This window comes from Panthera onca, chromosome A1, assembly GCF_046562875.1.
Source record: "Panthera onca isolate mPanOnc1 chromosome A1, mPanOnc1 haplotype 2, whole genome shotgun sequence".
In the NCBI taxonomy this organism is placed as follows: domain Eukaryota; kingdom Metazoa; phylum Chordata; class Mammalia; order Carnivora; family Felidae; genus Panthera; species Panthera onca.
Genome location: NC_138339.1, coordinates 7,225,729 through 7,252,120, shown reverse-complemented (window position 1 = coordinate 7,252,120; position 26,392 = coordinate 7,225,729). Strand labels below are relative to the sequence as shown.

The 26,392-nt window shown below is 43.1% G+C and overlaps 1 protein-coding gene across 9 annotated transcripts in view; it reads left to right on the top strand.

The window, feature by feature from the left end:
• SEMA5A (semaphorin 5A) overlaps positions 1–26,392 on the top strand; it is a 477,392-nt gene that overhangs the window by 204,407 nt on the left and 246,593 nt on the right. For all 9 annotated transcript variants that reach the window (XM_078444329.2, XM_078444308.2, XM_078444311.2 and 6 more), the window contains 2 exons: positions 7,973–8,072; positions 23,745–23,790. In XM_078444329.2, coding sequence (XP_078300455.2) covers positions 7,973–8,072; positions 23,745–23,790 — 146 coding nt within the window. The remainder of the gene's footprint in view (positions 1–7,972; positions 8,073–23,744; positions 23,791–26,392) is intronic.

Here is a 26,392-nt window from a genome sequence, read left to right as displayed (position 1 = left end):
ATATACATTATATATATATATATATATATATATATGTATATATATATTTATATTTCTTACATACTTTTATGCAAATATGTATGTATACATATATGTATATATATGAATGAACATATTGATGGCTATATCTGGATATAAATATGTGGAACTGTGTATGTCTGTATCTAGGTATAAATATACATGTAAATATATACTTAATATACATATTTATGTATCTGTATATATGTGTGTGTGTGTGTGTGTGTGTGTGAATAAACACATGTATTTATATATACACATCCTAATATATGGGTGAATATATTGAGATCTAAATCTAGATATAGATATTTTAGTCCCTTAAAATGTTACCATTATTCCCACTTGGATGGATATTCTAGTGCTGTGATGGAGAAGAAAATAGATGGGCAAAGAAATCACAGGGCTTCAGATTTTCACTTTGCCTTCATTGGCGTATAACTTTGTGCAGTCATACAACCTCTTTGCCCTTAGTTTTATCCACTAAAGGAAGGGGAGGGGGTGGACTGCAGGATAGCCAACACCATGTTGATTCTACAGAGTCCTACATAGAAGTTCTAGTGAGAATAATTGAGGTCTATACATTTGGAGAAACAAAATTGGCCTGATACTTTTCAATTTTTCTAGAAAGCCAAAGTAAGGCAGAGAGTATTGGCCTATTTCCACATTAGCTGATGTAACCAGGACCTGTCTTGGAAAGAAATGATGGAGATAGATGTCTACTGTTGGGATCTTCTCCCTTCGGTAGCCTTATTGTCTGCGGTGGACCCTGGTTTCTTTCTGCTTTTCTCTGGGACCTTCCTTCTTCCAGCTGTGCCCTGCCCAATGGGCAGCTTGGGTTGGAACATTCCTGTCCTCAAATGAAAATTACCATCTCTTCCTTTCTGTCGAATTTTGCTCTCTTTTGGTGGGCGTCAACTACTGTTTCTGCTAATTTAATCCATGCTGATATATTACTAGGTGCTAAGGATTAATGCACTTTAGACATTCCTGGGAAAATTGATTTTTAATTCAGACCTTATGGAAATACGGCCTTAGTCCCATCCTGGGTTTAGCTTAGCCGCTTACCACTTATGTTACATTTGGCAAGTTGTTTGACTTTTCAAACACTCAGAGTTTGTAATTTTTACATGTTTTATTTCTGTAAGAAAGAGTATAGCTCTGGCTTCACAGGATTGTAAACATTAAATATAATAAGAAGTTGTTAACGTGTGAAAAAGTATCTAATATAATTCCAGAAATTAAGTAAATACTGATAATATATAGTAACAACAAAAAAAAGCATTACTAAGAGACATTGGTTGTTCTGAGATATATATAGATGTGTGTGTGTGTGTGTGTGTGTGTGTATACATATATATACACGTGTATATAGCACCTGACCTCACGTGTATATATATATATATATATATATACATGTGTATATATATGTGTGTGTATATATGTGTGTGTGTGTGTGTGTGTGTGTGTGTGTGTGTATATATATATATATATATATATATATAATATAGTAATTTTTTCCCCACAAGCATAAATGTTTGTGAATTTGTGAATTTGGGTCTTTTCTTCCTGGTGAAGTGTTTTGCCTTAGCCTGCCATTCGACAAACACATGAGGCTTTGGAACTGAAATCTGTTGTGATCCCTTAAAGAATTTCAGGCAGGACTCATGTAGCTGAAAACCAGCACCAGGTGCTGAGAGCTGCTGAGTCAAGCAGGCTCACCTTGCTCTGACGGGCTGTTGTTGGAAGCACATGCCTGGGAAAGCAGGAAAAGGAAAAAGAAGAACAGTGGCAGCGGTCCAGAGCACTGACCTGCCTTGCCGTTCTCAGGGCTTCTTAAAAATTCTCCTCCTTTGTTTTCCAATCATATTTCAGCTCAGATCACGTTGCTGAGAATGGTGCGTGTAATGGCGGAAGCTGAAAACGACGTCCCTGGAAGGGGGATGCATGCCACCTTTAAAGAGTAATAGGCATCTCTGATGCAGGATGGTTTCTTTCACAACGTGGGGAAGGTCCGGCAAGGAGAACTTCCGGAATGCTCAGCCAATAGGACCATCTGCCCTTCTTTTCCTGGTGCCCAGCTGGCAGGAGTGCCCTACTGGGGGAGGGGAGGACCCAGCCCTTGCGTTTTCAGGACAGTGTCCTGTCCCCCCACACCAGAGCTGAGTGGCTTACACTGCTGAGAAATCCTGCCATTCTACTCTGTTCGCATCATCCCTGCCTTGTCATTCCAGAATGTTCTTTGCTCCAATAAAGTAATTCTTTTTTTCTTAATGTTAATTTATTTATTTTTGAGAGAGAGAGAGCATGTGCACATGTGAGCAAGTGGAGGAGGGACAGAGAGAGAGTGAGAGACAGAGAATACCAAGCAGGCTCTGTGCTGGCAGTGCACGAACTCTGGGATCATGGCCTGAGGTGAAGTCGAGTCAGACGCTTAATAACTGACTGAGCCGCCCATGCACCCCCGTTCTTTGCACCAGTAAAGCAGATCAGTGCATGGTTATTGACATTTTCTCCTCCCTTTGTTACACCAAGACCCTTGGATCATAAAACCTAACTGGTGACCATGGGAATGGTTTTTTCTGTAGATCTTAACTGACATGTGGATCATGGTTATTCATAACAATAGCAGAAACAATAAATGTATTATTTATTAAACTGAGTGGGTGGCAGTTTCTATTTAAGAGTATATAACAGTGGGAATCAATTCATTTTCAAAGTGAAGAGGATGTTGATTTTTTCCTTCTTGTTACTTTACAAAAATGTTGCATAGGAAGCTACATGTTAGGGTTTTTCCAATGTGGGTTTCAAGTTCCTCCCAAAAGATTCTCAATCCTGCTTACCGGGCTTCTTAATCGACTGAAGTTTAGAGTGATGAATGGAACAGGCCACCCAGAGCCACTTTTATTTGACCTGGGAGGTTTCACTGCTCAGTGTTTGCCTGCTAGTCAGCATGGTCCCTGGAAATTGAGTGCTGCAGGCTTTAGCCCCTGGAGGAGACATCAGTTTGGTTTTCAGATTTCAGACCAGGACTAGTCTTGAACACCAAAATCTCCTGTGATTCTTACTTATCAGGCTCTAAAAGGTTTTCTTGGCTTATGACCATGATTTCCTTCAATATCTTCTAGAGTGTTAATAGTAACTTTTATTTTGTTTCCAAAGTTTTCTATTTTCTAGTGTTGGTTGTGGGGGGTGGGGGTTGGTGACTAGCTTGAATTTGTAAGCTAGTCTCTAGTTTATATATGTCATCATTTGGGCTAAATTGATTAATGCTGACATATGTTCATGAAAGTTAGTTCTTGAGATTGTAATATTGGGTTCTTTTTAAAATCAAATCATCATATGTTTTATTAGAATATTTATAAAACAATCATATGGGTGCTTATGCAATGGTAAGAGAAGGCAAATATGTGTCACTGCAGCTAATTTTGCAGTAGAAGGTCATTGATGGGCCATTTTTTAATAGCCACATTTGTGTAATCAAAGGATTAGCTTGAATGATTACCATCAAATATTAAAAATTATCTACAAAGTATTAAATTTGAAGTTACAGGTTTTGTGTTTTTAACTTCCAAACAGTGGTCCTGTTGGCTGCTATATTTAAGTTCCTTTTCATCCTGATGTTCCTATGTGTTCTTTTCAGCAAAATCAGGAGAGAGAAGTAGGAGGGAAAAGGTGAACCCATTATTTGGGAGAAGTGAACGTATATTAAAGTTGATGTTGTTAACAACGCTATCTCTCAACCTAGCACGTGCTGTGTGCTGTTCGCTGCTCGCTTCCCTTGCCCTCATCTTTCTTTGGCATCTGCTGAGCTCGTTGGCCTCCACTTGCCCCGTGTTCAGACTCTGCCCTCACCTGCCTTACTTGACACTGTGCTCTTTTAGACTTCTGTGTCTGTAACTGTTCCTTTTCTGATTCTTTAGAAAGCAGCACTGATCATTTCTTGATGCTGGTATTGAATTCTGTTACTGTGGTGGCAAATTCTACTGATAGAACTTCTGACATTAAACTTGTCGATCCATCTTTGGGTTTCTGGAGTAGACCCCGTCCCATGTGAAGCAGTGTGTGTGTGGGTGTGGGTGTGTGTGTGTGTGCGTGCACACACACACACACACACACGTGCATACACGTGTGTGTGATTTGCTAATACATGTCTTTCCTTAGCAGTGTTTTCAGCCATACTTTTAAACGAGGGTGGCCCATGATTTTCCTTTCTCATCATGTCTTTGTGAAGCCTTACTAGCAAGATTATCAGGATCCTAATCACCTCGGAACTATGTTAGGAAGCTTTACCTCTTTGTCTAATCTCTGAAGTAAGTTCAATAAAGTTGAGATTCCATGTTCCTTAAGGGGTTGTTGAAACTTACATGTGAAACTAAGCCTACTGCCTTTTCTGACAAATTATATGTGGGAGTTTACTATGCGTTTTGTCAGAGTGTTCGACACTGTCATAATAAAAGAATATAATAACAATTTTTAAAAATATTTTTGTAAATGTTATTGTTATTTTTAATTTAAGAGAGAGAGAGCAAGCAGGGGAGAGGGGCAGAGGGAGAGATACGGAAAAACCCAAGTAGGCTCCACTCTCAGTGTGGATCCCAATGTGGGGCTCGATCCCACCATGACCTGAGCCAAAATGAAGACTCAGATGCTCAACCTATTGAACCACCCAGGTGCCCCTTAAAAGATTTTTCAAAATGAGGGACTTTGCATGTACTTGCAGACAAAGGGAAGGGGCCTGATAACACGGGAGATATTAGAGGAGAAAAGAGGTGATTTAGAGAAGGGACCAAAGAGGAGGGAAGAGTTGGCATGAGCAGAGGAAGGGGTACTGATCTTGGCACAGGGGAGAGGGCACCAGCCTCTGATCTTACGGCAAAGCGGGGAGGAGAGGTGTCTGAGACAGGCGCATTCTCAGTTAGAGACGGGTTGATGCATTAGCTTTCTCCCCAGGAGTTCATGGTGTTGTGTCAGATAGAAGTCAGGTGACATGCAAAGTTGAGAGAGCCAGACCTGGAGGGATGCCCAGGAAAATCAAAAAAGAAGAGAATGTGCAGATTATCCAACTTTTATCTAATGTTAACCATAAAAATGTACTGTTTCAAGGGGGCAGCTCTTTGGAAATTGAAATAAAGGAAAGGGAACAATTTTGATGGAACTTTATGTCGTTAGCTTGCTTTTCCATATCTGCATCCCTCCTTCTATTATTGGAGGACATTTCAGGAAGTAGTGTAGCCCTTCCTGTTGCCCAGCATAGGAGCCAAAACCTGAAGTATGTCTCTTCACCCTGGTCCCTGTTGGCCACACCCTTCCTGTTTGTCTAACTGAAAAGAGAGATTAATGAATGGGAGGTGAGCTCTTGGGAGCTCACGGGAGGTGAGATTAATGCATGGGAGGTGATTTTCTTCTGATGTCTTTTCATGTCCTCTCTCCCCACATGTGGCTCACATTTCTACTCTAACAGAAAGGTCAGCCCGTGGCCCTCTCTTCTTGACTCATGTGACCTACTCGTTGTCACCACCTTGAGTACAACACGTGTGCTCAGCTCTGGCAGCTGTGAGCTTTGATCCGTAGAGCCTGGGAGGGGCACTCAAGAGCCTGGAACTCCAGTCCTGGCAGGTCTCCTCATCAGGTTCCTCTCTGTGATGAAGCTGTTGTATTAAAACAGCTCTACGTGCACTTCCGGGTCGTAGCCATGCTCCGCCATGTCTCTGGGGTCATTCTTCATAGAGGACATTCTCCATAGTTCACCTGAACCTATCATCTTTCTCCAAGACCCGGCCTTACCCCTTGAGGCCTGTGTGCTACTCTCCATTGTTTTCTGCTTAATTCTGTGTCGGAAGGATTTTGTTATCTTCAGCTGGTTGCCTTCCAGCTAGGTATCAGGCCCCTAGGACACCCCCACCATTGTTCCTCCTGCATTTTGACAACCAGCATTCATACAACCACTACCTAAAGTTCCTGGTGGTACTTTTAAAAAGCTAACATTCCTGCCCCCATTCTCTACTCTTTCCTGCCCACCAGCGGCCCATTCACATTCCTAAGATGCCTGCTTTGATGTGTCAAGTACTTGCCTGAGGACTTTTCAAAGCCTCTCTATCACCCATGAAGCCGTGTCCGAACTTGTTGACCTGTGAGCTATATTTAAATATGCCTCTCAGTTAACCATCCCAGTAGTTTCTTGAATTACCATTGCTTTTTCCTTTCCCTCTTCTCTTTTGTCCCCTCTTCCCTTTCATTTTTAACTCTTTTCCTCTTGAAATCACTTGCCGATTCTTGCTCGTCCATTCCACACGGTGATCATTGCCTCACGCATTCAGAGCCCTGCGCCCTGTGCCGCAGGCACCCAGGTGAGCTTTGCAGACGTAAGAGCCTTCGGCTCTGTCTCCCAGGAGCGGAGAACTGATGGGCAAGCAGGTGGGCAGCACCGATTCTGGCCCTGGGGGCACCGTGGCATCCCACGTAGCTCTGCTCCTCTAGAACGCGTCTGCACTGTCAATATGTGGTCAGATCTCGCCTTTCTTTTACCGAGAATCCCAGTCTCCACTCCTTTCTATGTGTGAGTACTTCTTGTAACATTACAAATGCCTGTAAAGTCCTTGCGTTCATAGATACTCTGCTTAAAGAAGATACTAGTGTTTGCCCCCTACCTGGATTGTGAGCTTCTGGAACAGACCGTTCATTAACAAGTTTTTATAGCTCCAGGGCCTTGTACATACTTTGCTATAATTTTTTTTTTTTTTAATGATTTGGCTGTAAAATGAACACATTGAAATAAACTTCTAAAAAGGATCAAGATGCACATTAAAATTTCAAAACCCAAAGACAGGTCTCTCTAGAAGTCAACCCTGGTTTCCTTTATGCGGTGGAGAACTTCTGGTTTATGGCCTTTTCCCCAATAACTGATAGTAGAAAATTGCTGTATTTATCAGGCGGAGCCATTTCTTGAAAATAATCCGTCCCAATCACATCAACAAAGACCTGTGTATGGGACATATTATGGGATGTGGGCATATTTCCATATTATATCTGTTTTGTAACTTTGTTGATGTGGCATCTGTCATGTGCCTGTTTAGTCAGTGTGATATCACTCAGAATAGTAAATCCAAGAAAAAATGACAGATAACGTGGCTAAGTGTCAGGAATAATGCTAAGGTGAGGCACAACTAGAGGGCAACTCACTGAGCATTTGTTTTTTTTTTTTGGTGTCAGAAATGTGCCCATAAAAGTTGCAAAAATGGCTCGTGAAGCAGCATTCTGTCCCTCTTCAGAGCTGTCGTGTTACAATAATCAGACTCTAGGCTGGAGGCCATGTCATAGGACTTAACAGTCTTGTGAAAAACCTGTCTCTAAAGAGTGGCTATTTCCTGATTTCCCTTAGGGGAAAAAAAATGCCAATGAGAACTAGAAGTAACTAGATTTCACATCTAGAAAGTGCTGAATGTATTTAACATGCCCGGTCGTGGGGCCAGGATGGAAACCCAAAGTGCAGGGACACGAAGCGTCCACTTTGAAGGAAGGCAGATGGTGCGCCTGGGTTTGTCCTGGGTCCGAAGGAGGGCTTTGCGATTTCCTCAAGTCTTCAGTTCTTGCCAGGGAGGACACCCAGGAAGTGCTTTTGTTTGCGTTCAGTTTTCCCTGGGTGAAGCGCGTGAATGCTGGGTGGTTTTCCGCCCAGCCCAGCGCCCAAAGGGAAATGCACATCTGGCTTATAAATCACACCCGAGCGCTGATGCTCGCTCTTTATTGGGTGGCTGCCGTCTCTGTTTTACACAAGCTCGGTGTGGACTGTGTCACGTTCTGATGGGAACCGCCAGTGGCCCCTGAACGGTCGCGTCAGGGGGCCCTCCAAGCTTCTCTGCAATGTCATGTTTTCTACCTGATGTGCACCTTTTGTGGTCCCCGGAGGAAAGATCATTCATGTGTATCTTTTTATTTATTTATTTTTCCTGTTTAGAAATTGGCCCCTGGTTACGGGAGTTCAGAGCGAAGAATGCTGTGGATTTCTCGCAGTTAACATTTGACCCAGGACAGAAAGAACTTGTTGTAGGAGCAAGGTGAGAGATCTTCCGTTTTGCCACCGCAGATAATTTTGGATTTCGTTTTCCATCTGTGCAGTTACACGTGAGCTTCTCTGCTGTAGCTCACGAGTGCTAAGTAACGCTTCTTCTAAGAAGGAAATACGGCATAAGGGGCTGTTGACTATGCTACTAATAATAAGGTGATGACTGCTTTGCATGGCAGCATTTATTGGGTGCTCCCCGTGTGCCAGGAACTGTTCTCACATGAATTCATCTACTTTTTTTCCTGTGAAAGCTGAGAGGTAGGTATTGTCAACGTCCCTGTGTTAGAGATGAGGGGATTGAGTCTGGTCATGTTTATGATGTCTAATAAAAGCTGGACCCCGATGTCAGACCCAGGCGTTTTGACTCCAGAAACCATGTTCGTAACTTGTCGGTACACTCTTCAGTAAAATTCTGGAGTCGAGATTTGGATGTCCATTCCAATGTGACCTTGACTAGACCATTTTCTAGTCAATTGAGAATTCAAGGAAACCGTTACATTTCCCCTCTTCAGGTACACAAACTCCTGGATCCAGGTCAATATTCGACGTTGCAGTCTGATGACGAGGCGACCAGAACACATTCAGAACAGATCTTGAGTCGTTTCCCTCAAATTTACCGGTGCTTCTTTAGAGAACAGACAGAATCCTTCCGTTCAAATAATTTATCCTGCCAACGTATTTTGAGGGGAATTTCTAAAACATACCTATGCATACCTGTCTCTTAGGAAAAATATTAACTTTGAAGAAAGAAGCCATTGGTAGATTTGGACTCTCTCTGGAACTCAAGGAAACCACTTTGGGCACTGGAGTGATGTATCAGATTTACTAGATTATAAAACATACCTTTCATAGCAAGAGAGAGGATGTGCAGTTTCCGTGTATACGTGAGTGAAGCTAAATCCGGTTTATACTCTAGATAAACACTGAACCGTTTCTAGAACCGTTCCTTTTGCTCTCAGATCTCAAGGAAACCTTGTGCACCACCCAGCCCTTGAAGACATTGAGATGTGCGGGCATAACTTTACATGGGGACACGGAGATTGGCTTAGCTCCTAGCACTGAACATGTCACCGGCATGCCTTTTGATATTTTTGAGCGGACAGTGAGTACGGATTGGTTGGGCTTATTTGGTCTACTTTTAGTTCCTTCAGCACATTGGGAATCCATGGGGGACTTCAGATGCCGACTTCCATCAAGCGTATTCACTGGGAGCCTGGATCGTATGTCGCAAGGGTTTTTAATTGGTCCTCTGGCCTCCAGGTTTTGTCCTCTTTCTTCATACCCTGGCCAACATCATCTTTTTAAAAGGCCCCCCTTCGGTAGTCCCCGTTGGGTAAATGCTGGCACCTTGGGTGTTGCCCATCACACCCCCTGCCTTGTGGTCCCACATCCCTCATGGACTCCGCTCTTTTTCATTCTCTCGTGGTCCAGGCATGTGGAGTTATTTAAATTGCCCACAACTGTCAAATGTTCTCTTTCCTGCCCCGGGGAGTTGGTGACAAACTCCTTTGCTTTTCTGGAACATCAGCTACCCACCCACCCCAACTTTACTTGGTGAACTCAAGATGCGTCGTGAGGAGATCTGGCTCCAGGGTCCTCCCCTGGGCCCGAGCTCCTCCAGCCCCTGCGCTGCATGGTCCTGTTAGCACACCTGTCATCTGCCTTCAGTTCTTCCCTTACCGCGTGACTTTTTGTCAGGTGTCACCCCCCCCCCCACACACACACATGACCAAATACTGACTTACCGGATGGTGGAGGATGTGCCTGTCTTCTCTTTCCTTCCCTAGAATGTGGCACAGTTTCTCCTTTGGCAGAAGCTCAAACACATGTGTGGATGGAACATATCTGCTCCGAGGATTTGGTTCGTAAATGTCCTCCTCTGCATCCGGGAGGACCCTCCGGGAAAGATGGGTTGGGTTCACAGCAGATTTATTCCAAGGACATAAGAGAGTGGCAAAGCTAACCCTTAGGGGAAGTGAGCTCTCGCCCTTAGCCAGAGGGGAAGGCGATGCCTGCCAGGCGGCCAGGTACAAATACCTCCGTCGGTACCACTGGGTCTCGGATGCTCCATTTGACCCTGAAGAACTTTGGCAAAGGAGACGGGGAAGAGTCTCCGCCGTTTCTGGTGCCGCATGAGTGGGACGGCACGGCACACGGGCACACGCATCGCAGGCGTTTGGCTTTTGGCCAATGACACGGGTTCTCCTCCTGGATGTGAGGAGCCACCGAGCAAATTGGCATTGGGAAGAGCTAGCTTGTGGTCCTGCCCTGGTGGGAGATAGCGCCTATGAATCGTCCCCAGGGATGCCTGTCCCTAGAGGTAGCCTTCCCGGGGTCCCTCAAAGTCTGCTGCCATCTCCTGTCACCACATCCCAGCCCAGCCACTCCGGGATCAGACTAGCCACTGAGTCAACCTGGCACACGGTACGTCGTGGTCACCAGGAGCAAAAGGACCAGTAGTCTTCAGCACATCCAAGTCCAGGAGGCACAGTTGAATTTGAATTTCAGATAAGCGACCCCAGGAACACGGGCTGTATTTTCCGTTCTAGAGCAGCACCCTGGGTGCCAGAGACCTTCGATAAACAAGTCAAGAAAGAAGGAAAGACATAGAATGGACTTGCTCAGCTGCGTGCTCTTGAGCCAGCGTTAGACATCTAATTTTCTCATGTTTAGAATCGATATAATTATTCCTACCCCTGTCAGCTGTTGCGAGGATTAAATAAAATAATCCATGAAAAGCGATTGTCACAGCACCAGGCACGCAGTAAGCATGCAGCGGGATGGTGACTCTGCGGAAGTCTCCGGGTTTCGGCATATGTGCGCGTGTGCGCTTCAGGCAGACATCGCTGAGCGAGGAGAATAGGAATTTTACTAGGAAACTTGGGTGGTGGGATTAGGCTCAGAAAGCTTGAGAGGGAGTGTGAGCCAGCTATAACATTTTAAAAATAACCCAGCCCTCAGCTTCCTGCTTGGGAGGGCTTGACAGAGCAAAAGTTTAGAGAGCAGGTGCATATTTAGGACATTCGTAATGGTTTAAATATGAGTGGTGGAAAAAAAATACAGTGATAGGCTTTCTGTTTTCTTAGAGTTAGCACTCAGCATTGTAAAGCCATTTACTGGGTGGTTTCACTTTATGTCAGTGATGCTTTATGTTCCTGAAATTGAATTCAGTTAAAGATTCTTTGTTGCTCATCACAAAAAGGAAGTTCATTGTGCTGCAAAGAGAAAACCTCTCTTTAAGCGATTTGTGGTTATGTGGTGCCAGAAGGTGCCTGCATTCTTGAATTCGTGGAACTTCTGGAAAGATCCGTGAATTTATTATTTCCAAGATGCACGTTATCTTTTATGCTATTTTGAAAGCATTGGCATTCGTATCCTGTTTTACCCAAGGCTCTTTAAAAATTAAAATAATATTTGTGTTTTCAAAGATGAGGCTGAGGCATTTGCATTTCAGAAGATGTGGAAAATGCAGTTAAAGCATAAAGAAAGAAACACAATTTCAGAAATAATCACAGTTAAACTTTTCAATTATTTCCCCATGCTATTTGATTTCTATTTCCTTATACGATTGGGGTAATATTTTATGAATGGTTTATATACATCTTTGTCTAAAAACCTACAAAAAGCCATTCTCATGATATTTTATATATAAGAAGAAAAATTCCAAAGTGAAGAAATATGTCCTGGTGTAGATTTTGTATAGATAAAGTATAAAATATTGGTACTTCATTGATACTAGTAACAGTTCACAAAGTTGATGTAAGTGTAAGTTTTGTGGCAGATAGGATTGTAAAACTAGATGTAAGAAGCTGATTATACTTTTATTCTCCAAATGAATCTGTCTGTCTTTAGTGTTTCGGGTTCACTGGAAGGACTACAGGTGATTCTGTGCTAAATTCAAATGTTATTCCCAATGGCAGCTAACTTGGTTCGCATACAATGCAGTGTTTGATTATAAACAAATAATAATCAGGGCATCTGCAAATTAGCCATATTCTTATGAAGCATAAAGCCATAGAATCATAACGGAAAGAGTCTCTCACCAAAGAGAATGTGAGTTTCCTTCCATTCTTTTTGTGTGTTTCTTGGTCTTTCAGTGGATGTCTGATCACCTTACTGTTCTCTAACCAGCTTCAGTGTAATAGAAGTATATAAATTGAAAGGCAGAGTCTATAACCTATGATGCTTTAGTAAAAACACTCACCCGTAAAATTTCACATGAGCACCTTTGAGTGAGGGGAGGCCCAGCCCTCTGCTGGTGATTAAGGTTGGTGGGACTGAAGCCCATAGGCTCAACGCTTGGGTCAGGTAGCAATCAAATTTGATGACAAACACAGCAATTCATGACCTTGGAAATTTCAAATTTTAATTCTATTGCAGTTACATTACAAAATGGGAACGTTATGGAGATATCAAGAGGAAGGGTAAATGGGAATGCACGAGCCTTCTTGCCCCGGACTTGAGGACCAGCCCCGAGTCTTGTGCCTTGCACGGAGCCCTTTGCTTTGCCATTACAGTCAGTGAACCGTCTCCACAGAGGGGAAGATATTTCCGTATGCATGTTTCTATAACGGGTACTATAGATTTCTAATTAGCATGTTTATTACCGAAAACAAAAACTAAAACTAAGACCTTAGGGCTTCCAAGGCATAGCTTGACCTTCATTGATCACAGTCACAAAAACTAGTCTTGAAAAATCCTAGTGTGTTATTTTCAAGCATTGTTTTGCCCCTGGTTTGAATCTGCAAAAATAAAGATAAAAAGGAAAGATGAACTTGCTTTTGTTATGGTGGCGCGGAATTTGTTTTAAGTATTCAAAGCATATGTTCCCATAAGATCACAATTGAATGCACGGGCAGACTTCTATTTAATTAGAAGAAGTTCCTCCTTTCAAAATGATTTTGTCGCTGGATCTGAACAAAGAGCTGCATTTTAGATTCACATAAAATCATTTTTTTTTTAATTGAACCAATATTATTCACTCTTTTTTTTTTGGTGGTGGTTATTCATAATTGCTATTTTTATTTTAAAGTTTTACCTTAGAATTAATCTCTTGGAAGCAATGTATGATTAAAAGGAAAAATGGAGATTTTTTATAAGATGGGCAATTCTGCTTCCAGTAGCCACAACTTCTGTTTTCCAAAGGATACATTGTAGTCAAGTATACACAATTGAAGGTAACTTCTGTGAGTGGAATCAAGTCAGCAGTTAGGAGTGAATCCAAAAGGAATAGACCCCCATAGTGCAAAGAATCCCAGGGTAGCAATGATGTTTACATTGTATTTATATTAATTATGATTTAGGAAAAACAGCTGGTGATGAAAAAAAAAAAAAGGATGGTGCTTTTCATTCCTGCTCGTGGTCTGGAATTTTTTATTCAGCTGTTAGTTTATCGTTTAAATATTTTCTCTTCTCTATCATTTTCCTTCTCAGTGTTGGCACTCGATTTATAGATGTGCGTTTCTCTTAGGATTCTCTTTGCCTATCTTCCTCCTTCTCACACCTATTAATCTTCCAATAGGGTCCATTTGGTTAATTAACCTGATCTGTGTTAAAAAGTCCCACTCCTTTTCTGCTGGCTTTGTTACCTTTTGTCCAGTATTTGCCAGACATCAGCGTACCTAAGTACCCCGGGGGCGGGGGTGTGTTCATTCAAAGTGAAGTTTCTTCTGTCCCCTGTTCCCAGCTCTGCTGATTCAGTGAGCTGGAAAGGGTCCAGGAGTGTGAGCTTTTAACAAACAGGTGGTCTACAGAAACTCTTGGGGGAAAGACTTCTGCACACTGTGTTCCTTTTGCTGTTGTAAAAAACAGAATAATCTCTACACTTTCCTTCTCTGCTGGAACTGGTGAGCAGATAAGTCTAGCGGCATAGTTATTTATTTAGTTATAAAGTCCTTTTTTTCCCAAAATGCATGAATGAGTCAACAAAGCAGTGTAATAAAAATTAATCAGCCTCTTTACTTTGGGTGTATATGTGTGCTATACGGTGTTGGAGCGTTGAGAGCTTTGCTCCCAGCCAGTCCCACATAGGGTCCATCAGAGTTTATTAGTTCACTTAGTTACCTTTCATGACTCTTCATTCATCAAATATTTATGGAACCTACTTTATGCCAGGAAGTATCTAAGGCACTGGGGAAACAAAGACGAAGCCTAGTCTCTACCTGACGAAGACTTCGTAGCCTGGCACAAACCTAGTGCCCGGTTGGCAAGCTGAGGCTCCGTCGTTGGTCTCCTGTTTTTGTAAATAAAGTTTTCCTGGGGCACAGCCACACCCATTCATTTGCATATTTCCTAGGGCTGCTTTTGAACTTTACCTACAGAGATGAGTTGTATCAACTGAGACCATCCATGAAGGCAAAGCATTTGCTGTCTGGCCCTTAAAGACAAGTTTGCTGACTCTTGACCTAATGGTTGTGGGGGGAACACAAGCAATTAAATTCTCCCAGGGAAGCCTGGGTAAAGGGCCCTAGAAAGACCCCAAGAAAAAAGAAACATGACGGTTTTGGGGGGTGAACATGGTGCACGGAGAAGGTGCTTTTTCAAGTGAGCCTTGGAGACGCATTACGAGTCTGGCAGATGGAAGAGTCTTCTTGCCAGAAAGACCATACCTCGGGGAAAGTCCGAGATCCCGATGAGGCTGAGAAGAGCTAAGCTTGACTGGACCAGTTGGTGACCAGTTGGCTGAGAGGGGGAGTTATTGCAGGTGAAGCAGGAGCTTTAGGTGGGGTCAGATTGTGGAACAGAGTGGACTTAATCTTCCAGACCAGTGATTCCAATTCTGGCTGTCATGAGAGTTGCCTAAGAGGCATCACAAGAGCACAGATGCCCAGGCCTCTCCAGCTCATCAGCGTTAGACTTTCTGGAAGTAACGTTGGAATCTTTGCTTTAATCAAGTTTCTGATGATCTCCTGGCCTGGCAAATTTGAGAGCTTCTGCTAAAGACATTAGGAGCTTGGGAGATTTTTCAGTCTGCCTATTTATACGCTCAGATTTGCATTGAAGAAGATATTTCTTCCATATTGTGTGCAGAGTCTGCTCGAATTTGAACAATTTGGAGATAGGAACAGCTCTTGGGGGCTGTGGATCAGGTGACAGTAGAAAGAACTTACACTTAGGCAGTGATGGTGGAAATGGGGAGGAGAGATTTGAGACATATTTCAGAGCTGAGTTTGACAGTGATTGATGGTGACCCCAGATGGAAAGGTAGAGGGCAAGAGTCAAAGGGGAGGTTTGGAGCAAGACTCGGGAGCGTGGCTTGCCGTGATGGCCGTAACTAGCCCTGAGCATGTGGGGACTGAGCTGCAATTCTTGGATTATTTGAAGATACATGAAAACAAAACTGAAACACAAAAGAGCTCGGCTTTTGCTAACTCTGAAGCTAACCCAGAAAAAGAATTGTATATGGAGATCACTTGAGGAGTGGACATTCCTAAGAAAACAGGGTTAAAGGAATCCTAAGATAGGTCACTTGGTATTTTTTCAAATGAAATATGATCTCTATTAACTGAAAAATAGGAGGGAACAAGTCAAATACCCAGCGGACCCACAAAAGCAGGAGTTGCGAGTTAAATCTGGAGCAGTAAAAGTCATCGTCTGTAATCCTCAAAGCAAGTAATATTTAGAGCATAATAAAATTTAAATTATCGGTGTGATTATTAACAATATTGACTAACAGCTATGACCCTAGATGTGCTTATGGGAAAAGGTTTTTCTGGTTTTATATCGCTGCAGTTTGCTAACAGCGTTGGTCTTAATTATTGCACCCCACTCAGAATCCATCTTTGTGATTTTATTTTACTCGCAAAAAACAAGAAGCTCTCCATCTATTTCTGTGCCTTTCAATCTTGGTGTCCAAACATACAAGAGTGCTATTAAAATGATTTATTCCTGGTTCTGATGTGTTCTTTTGGAACATTTTTAATAACCCAGACTTTTGAAAGGTTTGAAACAACTTTTTGGGGATAAGGAATGGGATAATAGAAGCCAATACAATTTTGGGGGAGTTTGTACTGGACACATATGGTAATATCAACAATAATAAAGTCAAAATTATCTTAAAATTTTCATAGCCCAAAGTACATATAGTCATGATTTTAGAGGAGGGTAGCAAAGATTTTGGCTGAAGAGGTAGCTTATAAGCATGACTGTAGTATTCGCAAACTGTTATCTAAATGTGATCCAACTAAATAGTTGTTATATATTTGCAATAGCTTGGTAATTCAAAAAATTAATTAAATGCCCCAAAACTTGTGGATAAAACATATGAAAGAGATATGGTTGGAATGGTTATAACCGCAGAAAAAATAAAGGCTCCTGGAATCCATTTGGAGTCAACCAGCATCATGAAAATGTCTGGAACAGCAATTACAGAATTGGTTCCAGGATGAAATTAAATCTTCAGATGCTTTGACGTTACTGATGTGATTGATACATTAAATATTGACATTCAGATCATTAAAATAATTTTTTATAGAAACACCTTGTGCCTTAAAGGATACAGGTGTTACTTTTCCTTAGTTTCAAAATCAGACACTTACATTTTAATATTCCGATCTGTCAGTGCAGTGGAAAATGTGGGTGTGATGGAGGGCGTGGCTATTTCAAGCTCTGTGCAGTCGCCTGTTGATGACGGGGGAGGCCTGCAGCAAAGAGAAATCGGGTAGGAAGAAGCTGACCCAGGTCCAGGTGAGACGGGCCTTTCAGTTGACGTCAGGTCTCAGATTTACTCAAATGGTGATAGCTGCTCCACAGTGTGTGTTTTGTGTTCATATGGTTTCATGATCGACCACGGTCTGAACTTCTATTAAACAGAAAGAGAAGTCACTACCCCCATTGTTCACAACACACTTGATAGATTAGCTTGCCATTCTGTCTCCATTTTCTTTTCGTGCCAAATGCGTCTCTGCCTGTCTTAATTATTTGGCCTTCTCCTCCTCCGTTATGAGCAAGCCTCTAACTTCCGTGTTCAATAAGAACCTGGAGTTTTCTTCTTTGATTTTATAGCTATATTCATCAGAGACCAATTGAGTTATTCTAAGAGAATGTCATTTTAAAACACCTGTGTCTTTCATAATTAATGGAGGTCAGAGTTAAGTTTTATAGTGTCTCTAGATAAAATGAGTCATTTAGTTAATATGCTCATGATGGCTCAACCTTTTCTTTAATGCTGGCTGAATTTTATTACTTTACATGAAGACACAAATGAACTTCGTCTATTACGGCCCGCACTGCTCCCTCAGAGGATATGTTGTTGTGCTTAGTGATTTGTTGCTAATAGGCCACTGGGGGATATGATAGGACGCAGGAATGGGTTATGCAATCCTACAATCAATAAGAAATCAACTCCAGTGAGGAGGGAGAAAACGCGTTCAGATGTCTAGTGGGGAAACTGTCAAGTTCTGTCTGCCAAATTTAATGGCTTTGTGATTTGAATTATTCAGTCTGTTGGATCTATGTATCCCTCATACATTATTACTCCTAAAAGTAATACGGTTATTACATGTGAATGAGCAATGTCAAATTTTATTCCAAGACATTTGGAAAAAAAAAAAAAAAGGAGATCCATACCAAGGGAAGAAAAACGCATACTTTCATTTACTATCATTGTAAAACTGAACCTTTCCAGCGTGGTAAACTCTTGCTTGGTACTTCTGGAATGGGGGGGGGGGGGGGGCGGGGAATGGAAATACAGACTAGTTCTCCTAAGCTGTACCACTGATGCATTCTAAAAAATTCTAATCCCTTAACCTGTTGCATCACTGCCTTTGTCCCTGTAGAATGGTGATATTCCTTATTACTACCTATTTACATCTCCCAGGGTGTTATGATGATGAATGAGACCACTTAAATGCTTTGGGTTGCTCAGAGCTTTGCCCTCCTAGAGAAACTGACCCGATATGAAACATTTGGTTAGCATTCCCTGTTGGCTGGAAGCCAGAATCATTACCCCTTCATGTTGGAAAGGTTGGTAGCCTTTCTCGTGAACCTCACATATATTGTTTTCCCTCCTCGGTGTGCTCACGAGTGCAAGATAAAGTGGTTGCCCCTTCTGGAATGCCCCGGAGAACAGCCACTTACAGAGGACCATAGATCTTGCTTTAGTGTGTGAGTGGCCCAACATCTGGGAATATCAATTTTTTATTCCCTTTAGAAGATTTTCTTTCCTTTTGTAATCTTTAGCTTCATAGGTCGCTGACCCAGACTGTGATGGATCAAGCTGTCTTGGGAGATTTCGGGTCCCTCTTGTTGCTAGCTGTGTTGGAATTTGTCCAGTAGCAAAAATGGACTTCAAGCTATACTTGGAACCGAATAGTTTGAGGAAAGGCATTTGAGAATAGTAGAATCCACACTGTGTTTTGTCAGATTCTCAAGTTCCAGGGAGGTGATTGGGGAATTCCACAAATGTTTCATTTATATTTCATTTCTTAAAAACATTTTTAAAATCGTTGAAAATCATGATAGAGAAAGTGAATACTGGGATGTGTCATATTATATATTTCTAATATGGAAAGGTCCAAGAAGGCATTAAGTTGTCTACCTGGATTTTGTGTAGATCACAGTCATGTATTCAACAAATATTTGTAAGCCCTTACCAATTCTTTGTCTCTGAAATCAAACAAAAAGTAACAACAAAAATGTAACCAACCAACCACCACAAAGGTTGTACAAGGTTATCAATACATATTTCCCGTAATTCTAGTTTCAAAAATTTTAAGTCACTTTAATCAACTTGATGAACAAATATTATGTGTGAGTACTTTGTTGGATGAATTTTCATTAATGAAGAACTATCCTTCCTCTTTTACATGCTGAGTTTTTATTTAAAATTATTTTGCAATATGGTACTTGGTTGCAAAAAAATAAAAAACACTCAAAAAAGTATTTCTCAGGAATTTGTTGAAATACGTCAGGGCGACAAGTCTTTTATTAGATTGGTCACAAATTCATTCAACTCCCTTGGCCATTTCCTATCTAAAAAGGGTTACAGTCTTTTAGGGATTTGTGTTACTTAAAAATACTGACAGATGGTATAATTTAGCTCTCTCATGTTATAAATGAAGAAACATGGGCACTCTTAAGTATGGGCAGGGGTGCCTGGGTGGCTCAGTTGGTTAAGCACCCAATTTCAGCTCAGGTCACGATCTCATGGCTCGTGGGTTTGAGCCCCGCATCGGGCTCTGGGCTGACAGCTCGGAGACTGAGAGCCTGCTTTGTGGCTGTGTCTCCCTCCCTCTCTGCCCCTCTCCTACTCATGCTCTGTCTCTCAAAAATGAATAAACATTAAAAAAGTTAAAAAAAAATAAGTATGGGCAGGCAGTTTCAGGAAAATCTGTGAGAAATAAGGAGGGAGAAAGGAGACACCATTTAATGAGCCAGACCAGTAGGGTTAACATGTTCGCTTAATGGGGAGACATATGTCACAGTCAGAAATGAGTCCCAGGGGTGAGAATCAATTACCTAGAATCAAAAGACAGCCATTAGTAGTGTTAAGACCAGAATGGTCTCAAAATGGTACGTAAATGTGCCTGCGAATGAACAATGAAGACAGAAAATAATTGTGCTGTAAGAACTATTACTGTGTGTTTCTGTGTATGTGCGTGTGTTGGGGGGGGGTGTGCCCATGAAACTCGGAAAGTGACATGGGATGACTGATTGGTGAAGCCGTGTGGCACAGGGGCCAAGGGACAGCATGGTCTGAGAGGTTCTGATTCTAATGTTGGGACTTTATCTGATCCTAATAGTCTTGAATAAATCACCCTGCACCTCTTTATTTGCAGAAGTTTCCTCATGGACAGATTGAAGGTACATAACACTCTAAGAATGGCTCAGCTTTAAAATTCTTGAATCCTCTGTTCTTTGGGGTTTTTTTTTAGGTTAAAAAAAAAACAGAGGATGGTTTTAAAAATCACCAGTTTGCATCTTGTAACCTAGAACATACCAAAGGAAACGTTTCGGTCTCCTTTGATGCTTCTCTTCCCTGGGGTGCTGGCATGGGTAGCCTGAGCACTGTGGCTCTTTCTCTGTCCCCTTCCTCTCTGTTCACCTGTTGAATGTCTCCACCACCCTGATTTATCGCTGATGAAATGGTTGTGAGGGCACCACAGCTCTCAGGTATTCAGGGGAGTAGAAGTACAAGGTTGAAATTCACCAGCAATGGTGAGGCGGGGAGGGGCACCTTTGCATACTGGGACGTGCCAGGCAGAAAAAGGATCCTCAGCAGAGTTAGTTTTTGCTTGGGGAGATGTGGCCCCAGAACGTGGCATGTTTCTTATCATAAGCCCGTGTCTTCCTGTCTTGGTCTGTTGGGGCCGCTAGAACAGAACTCTACAGACTTGGGTGGCTTATAAACAGCAGAGATTTCTATCTCCTGGTTCTAGAGGATGGAAGTCCAAGGTCAGGGAGCATGGCTGGGTTCTGGGTTACAGATTGGCCACTGTCTCCCTGTGTCCTCACATGGTCGAAGAGGTGAAGCATTTCTGGAGCTTCTTGTACGAGGGCGGCCACCCTCATGACCTAATCACCTCCCCAAAGCTTTGCCTCCTAACACCATCCCCTTTGGGGGTTAGGGTTTCAACATAAGAATTTGGGGGAGATCCAAACATTCATGCTATAACCCTTCCCTCGTGGACGGCACCTGAAAAGGGCACTGAGGGGTTTCCGAGAATATTCTCTGTATGTCCTCCGACCCAAAATGGAGGACTTTGAACTTTTCTCTCCAGTTGTCCTGCCCGGAGCTCTGTGGAGCATGGTGGACACCACCATCTTCTTTCCTCAGTGTTGTGAAGGCACTTCCAGCTCTTTGTGTATGAGAAGTGCCTTTCTAGAAAGTTCCCAGATTTAGATGTGGGTGTGTGTGTGTGTGTGTGTGGGTGTGTGTGAGAGAGAGAGATAGAGAGAGATGGGGGTGGGTGTATGAGAGGCTTGAGAGAGAGGTGGCCTTTCAGCCTCATCAGACCCCTTAGGTAATTAATTGACTAAAAATATGAACAATTTCTTTTACTGGAAATATTTACAGAAAAAGTCTTTCTTAAAAGAGCTAGTGAGTGGAAGAATGTGGTGACTGGGTCCCAGAACCACGAGGCTATAAATCTGAAAACCCAATAGCGCTGTACTGTCCCTGCAGACAATGCCCCCACGCACCTGAACACACAGTCAGGCCGGCTTCCGCCGGAAACTGGAAATGGCTGGAGAGCGGCTCTCGTTCCTTTCCCGTGCAATGGGGCATCTGCTGAGAATTGCGATGTGGCTGGAAATTTCAGTATTTTCCATAAACTGTCTGCGTGTGGCCACGATTGATCGACTGCTTGCGATGAATCAGGAGCCATCAGTGCTTTCCTTGGAGGTAACCCTCGCCACAGCCGCAGGGCGGAGGTAGGAGTATGGGCCCCATTTTACAGATGAGAGCACCCAGGCATGGGGTGCTTAAGCTTCCCTCACAAGGTTGTGTCCTGGCACAGCTTTGGCTTTCGCACAAGTATCCTTCTGGCTCCCGTGGTCACTGCGCAGTGATGGCTGGCAGCATCCTGCAGGCAGGAAGCCAATTAGGAGGCGGGGGTGAGGGTAGGGAGCCATCGTGCTCATGAAGGCGATGAGTGGCCAGTAATTGCCGGTGGTGCCACCTGTAAGCCTCTCATCTGGAAAACTGACCTGTGCGTGTGTCTAGATTGCTAACTTCCCTGGGAGGAGTCACGCCGGCCTCTGTGGCACATTGGGTGAAGGCTGGCAAATCTTTAAATGCTAGCAGCCAACAGTGGTGTTTCCTCGGCAGCTCAACTACCCTCTTCCGCGCGTGCTGGGCTCCCGTTCCTCCCCCTGCAGGGAGATGTTTCTGGTGGAAACCTGGCCTCCGCATGCTGCCCGACTAAATAAAAATAGACCTGCTGTCGCACTGCCTTGTCAAAGTCATCCTTAATCTGGGTCTGTGCGGAGGGTTCTGATCCATCTGCCATAAAAGAGAGGGCAAGTGTTCCCCAAATGGCCTTGTGGCGGAGGTGGCCTGGGCCACTCAGTGTTTTCTGGGAGCTTCTCTGGCATTATTTCATAGGTTAAATTGGATGTTGGAAAGGGTGTGGTGAAGAGGCCACTTAAGTGGTTTGGAGGAGGCAACTTCCACGCCGTGCAAGATGGCGGTGGCTCCGCGGTGGGGGGCAGACTCTAAGACGGCAGAGTGACCAAGGGGCGATGCCGGAGACAGCTCTACCAGTGAGCTCATCCTTTTGCTTGTTCCAAACGGTGTGCGCGCACAGGCTACTAGCCCTCAGCCTCTCTATTGGCTTTGTCTTCCCATGTCTGGCCGCTCAGTAGGGATGCTTCTTGGTCCTCTCGAGGTCATGCCCATTGTCCTGACTTGGCCGTCACTTACCACTTCCACTAGGACAGCATGTGTCCACTTCAGACATCTACCCATCTCTCCAAATAGTGAAAATAATCTACTTGAGTTTCTTGCTGGTGTTGAGAAACTTGTTAATCGCTTAGTTCCATGGAAATAACCTTGGTCGGGCCAGCCCATTATGTAAAATGATAGCTTCTTTTTAAAATTATATGAGAGAGTGAGAGCAGGGGAGAGGGGAAGAGGGAGAGAGAGGGAGATCTTAAGCAGGCGCCATGCTCAGCATCGAGCCGGACATGGGGCTCCATCCCAGGACCCTGGGATCATGACCTGAGCTGAAATCAAGTCAGAGGCTCAACGGACCGAGCCACTCAGGCTCCCCAAAACAATAGCTTCTTAGAGACCCGTCCCGCACTCGTGCCTTCGTAGGGTCTGTCTGTTGGGTGCCAGGTCTCCTGCCATTACTGTTTACACCTGGGCTAACTTTCTCCTCCATAGTCCCTGGAGCGTGGCTCTCCCTGCACCAGCTCCTCATTAAGGGGGCATTCATGATTTGAGTCAGAGGCCAAAGCAACTCGCAGGAGGAGGCCAATTTGTTTCTAAACCTACAGCAGTAGAGTCCAAAGCCTAATGTGGCTGATGTTTGTGTTCTGCCCCCCCCCCCCCCCCCCCCCGCTGTGCTGATCGCCACTGCATATTTCATTGTTCTTCCCCTTCATTGTCAAGACAGATCCTTTCCTTTTCTCTGATTTCTTGCCTCACTCTTGGGCAGCCAGAGGGGACTCTTTCACACCCTTGATTGTGGGCCGACGAGTTGATGCTTCTAAACTTGTACACACCAAATGCATCCAGCAAGACAGAACACTGTAATACTCAGACTGTGGTTGAATTCCAAAGCAGGATGTGTTGTAACTATAAATCATGGTGAATGTAGGTGATCCATAAGAATGAAGACTCATAGAATGGGTTTGTATTCTCTTACTTAAACTCAATTTCAGAATCGACTGCCTGTGTCCTTTGGTCCATTCCACATGGATCAAGAGAGTCCATTGATAACTGAGATTCACTGTAGTCACACACACACACACACACACACACACACACACGCATGCACCTTATTCCTTAACCCTCTTGCCAATCTCAAATGTGCCAATCTCAAATGTGCTGACATACTGAATGCCTCTCTGAATTCTGAGGTGTGAGGACAACTGTGCTACACGCATTCTTGGAAAGCCCCAAATCATGGCTTTGTTTTGCCTTGTTCTCATAATTTTGATGAACTGTAATCTTTTGAATCTATTAAAATTAAAACTCCTCTCCTTTTGTGTTTTGTAGAAACTACCTCTTCAGGTTACAGCTTGAGGATTTGTCTCTGATCCAGGTAGGTGCGATTTATCTTTCTCAAGCTTTCATTTTCCATCCCGATGAGCTTACCGTTTGAGAGAATGAAGACAGATGTGTGTAAAGGTATTAATCACGCCAGAGCAGAGATTCGCTTCCTCAGCGAGTCAGGCTGGCGGACCCTATCTGATATGAGTCGTCACCTGCCTTAATTCCCGATTGGCCCTTTTTTCCTACTGTGCATCCTCCCTTCCTATCATGGGCATCGTCCTGATTTAGTCTTCACCACATGATAGATAATTCAGAGGACATCCCCTCAATGTCTGGGAGAGCCCTTACCCACTCCGCCCCCACCCGCAGTTAGAATGGCCATTGATTATTTATTTTGCTGCATTCAGCCATCATAGTTTTGGAAAAGTCAGTTCCCTTAGGAAAACATCTTTGTTTCCTCTTTACCTTTAATAATTAAATAAATATGAGTATAGGGGTAAAAAACCACGTATAGAAAAGAGTAAGTGGCCATAGATACAAATGCACTTTACGTACTTCTGTTTTTACAGTTTGAAGAAGGACACAGATCCTTCTGCCTGAGTAGAGTGTTTATTTTAGAGGCAGATGTGAATCACGAAGGCCCACTGTTGCCCTCCAGGCTTTTAGAAGGGTCTGGTAACCATGGTCTCCTTGGACAAGGGGAGAGTTAGGACATGACTATCTCTCTCACCGACTATCTGGAACTCCCCATGGAACATGCTAGAACTACTCCTGGGCCGTGTGTAACTTGGGAAAAGGTCTTCAATTGTAATGTCACCCTCCTGTACTAGAGCCCTAAGAAGTAGTTGGAGAGGAGTTTGTGTTAATTTCTTCTGCATGTAATGCTGAGATTTGTGAACATCCAGGAAACTTTGGAGCTAGGGTGTTTTTTTTTTTAAGTAAGCTCTGCGCCCAACGTGGGGCTCAAACTCACAACCCCAACATCGGAAGCTGCATGCTCTACTGACCTAGCCAGCCAGGCACCCCAGCTAGGGTTTAATATTCGACATATCTTTCATTCACCAGGGCTTCAAAATAAGCCAATCCCACAAGCAAAGCTAATTTTGGTAAAAACGCAAGGGCTTTGAAGACGATAGACCTGGGTTTGTGATATAGCTCCCTTCCTCCCAGCAGCTGTGGGTTTCCTCATCTGTGAAACGGCCACAAGGCACTATCTCCCCACGCTGTCACTGCCAAAATTAAATAGAGTAAAATGAGCAGAAGGAAGAAGCCATAGCAATTTGTCAACAAATGTTAATTGTGTTTGTTTTTAAAAGTGATGATGCTAAATAATGACTTAGTATTGTAATCATTTCATCACACCAGACAATGAGTGATCTTGCCACTGTAGTTTAGCATATACGTCTTTGTTTTGTTTTGGTTTTCTTTAGTGTATAAGTCCTTGTAGGAGTTGATTTGTTGGGAAAATCGTGAATGTATTAAGAAGAAATCAGAATGATCAGCAGTGTAACTAAAATACCATTTTAAAACTCTGATTTTGAAGAATCTTTTATAAAAATATAGATCTTTCAATAGGTGGGAACTATATATTATGCCATTTTGACTCTCATGGTGTAATAGACGGTCTGCCGCATTGTGTATGTGTGTGTGGGAAAAAGTGGTGCGTGTAGATGTGTGTGCACATATTTGTTTACATGTACGTGCTCTCTCATTTCCTTGTTTCCTAGTTTTGTTGGCTGGAAGGTTCTGGAAGGAGTGTCATCGTAGTAGCAATGAGCACATTTAATATACAGTTCTTGGTTTCTAAATTTAACCACACACTAAAATGAACTAAAGTTTCTTGGAGAAGTAGCCGGTTCCAGGGTCTGGGCGGCAAAAGTCTCAGAGAGGCCTAGAAGGTCTTGTTGTTTCCAGAATTCAGGACATATTCAGAGAATGATGAGGGCAGGTCCAAAGGACCTAGGTGCCAACTCAACGTTGGGCTCACTGAAGAAATCTGGGACAATGGATTGTTAAATAATGATGGCATCAGATTATAACACGGTGAATAAGAATCAATGAGAATATACCAACATCAGAAAAGAAATGAATGAATAAACAAATGAGGCAGAAGGAGGGGCCATTCTTCCTTACTGTCAAATGCCAACTGCCAGATATTAAAGGCATGATTTAATTAAGACATCATTTGGTTACCATCACACTAAAAATTGATTCAGGCAAAAATGATCAACGGCTGCTAAAATTTATGGCTGAGACTTTGATGATGGCTACGATATTTATAAAGTCTCCAAGTAGTTACCTATGTGATATTTATTAATTACAAGAGGAAAATTATGACTTGATGGTGAAGAAACCCAGCCATTCTCACCATAACCAAGTAATGGGACAGAGAACTTAGTCAACGTGTCCCGATTCAGTGCATGGAGAAGGACACAGCAAGGTATGCTTGTTATTCCAACCAGTTTTATCAGGAGGAACCAGAACACAAACCAAAACTGAGGGGCATTCTATAAAAACTGGCCTCTACTCTTCAAAAATCACCAGGTCATGAAGGGCACGTAAAGAATAAAGGGCTAGTCCATCATCAAGGAGAAAAAATGGCATGGCAGTCAAACGAAACACTCAATCCAACTTCTATCTTGGAAGAGAAG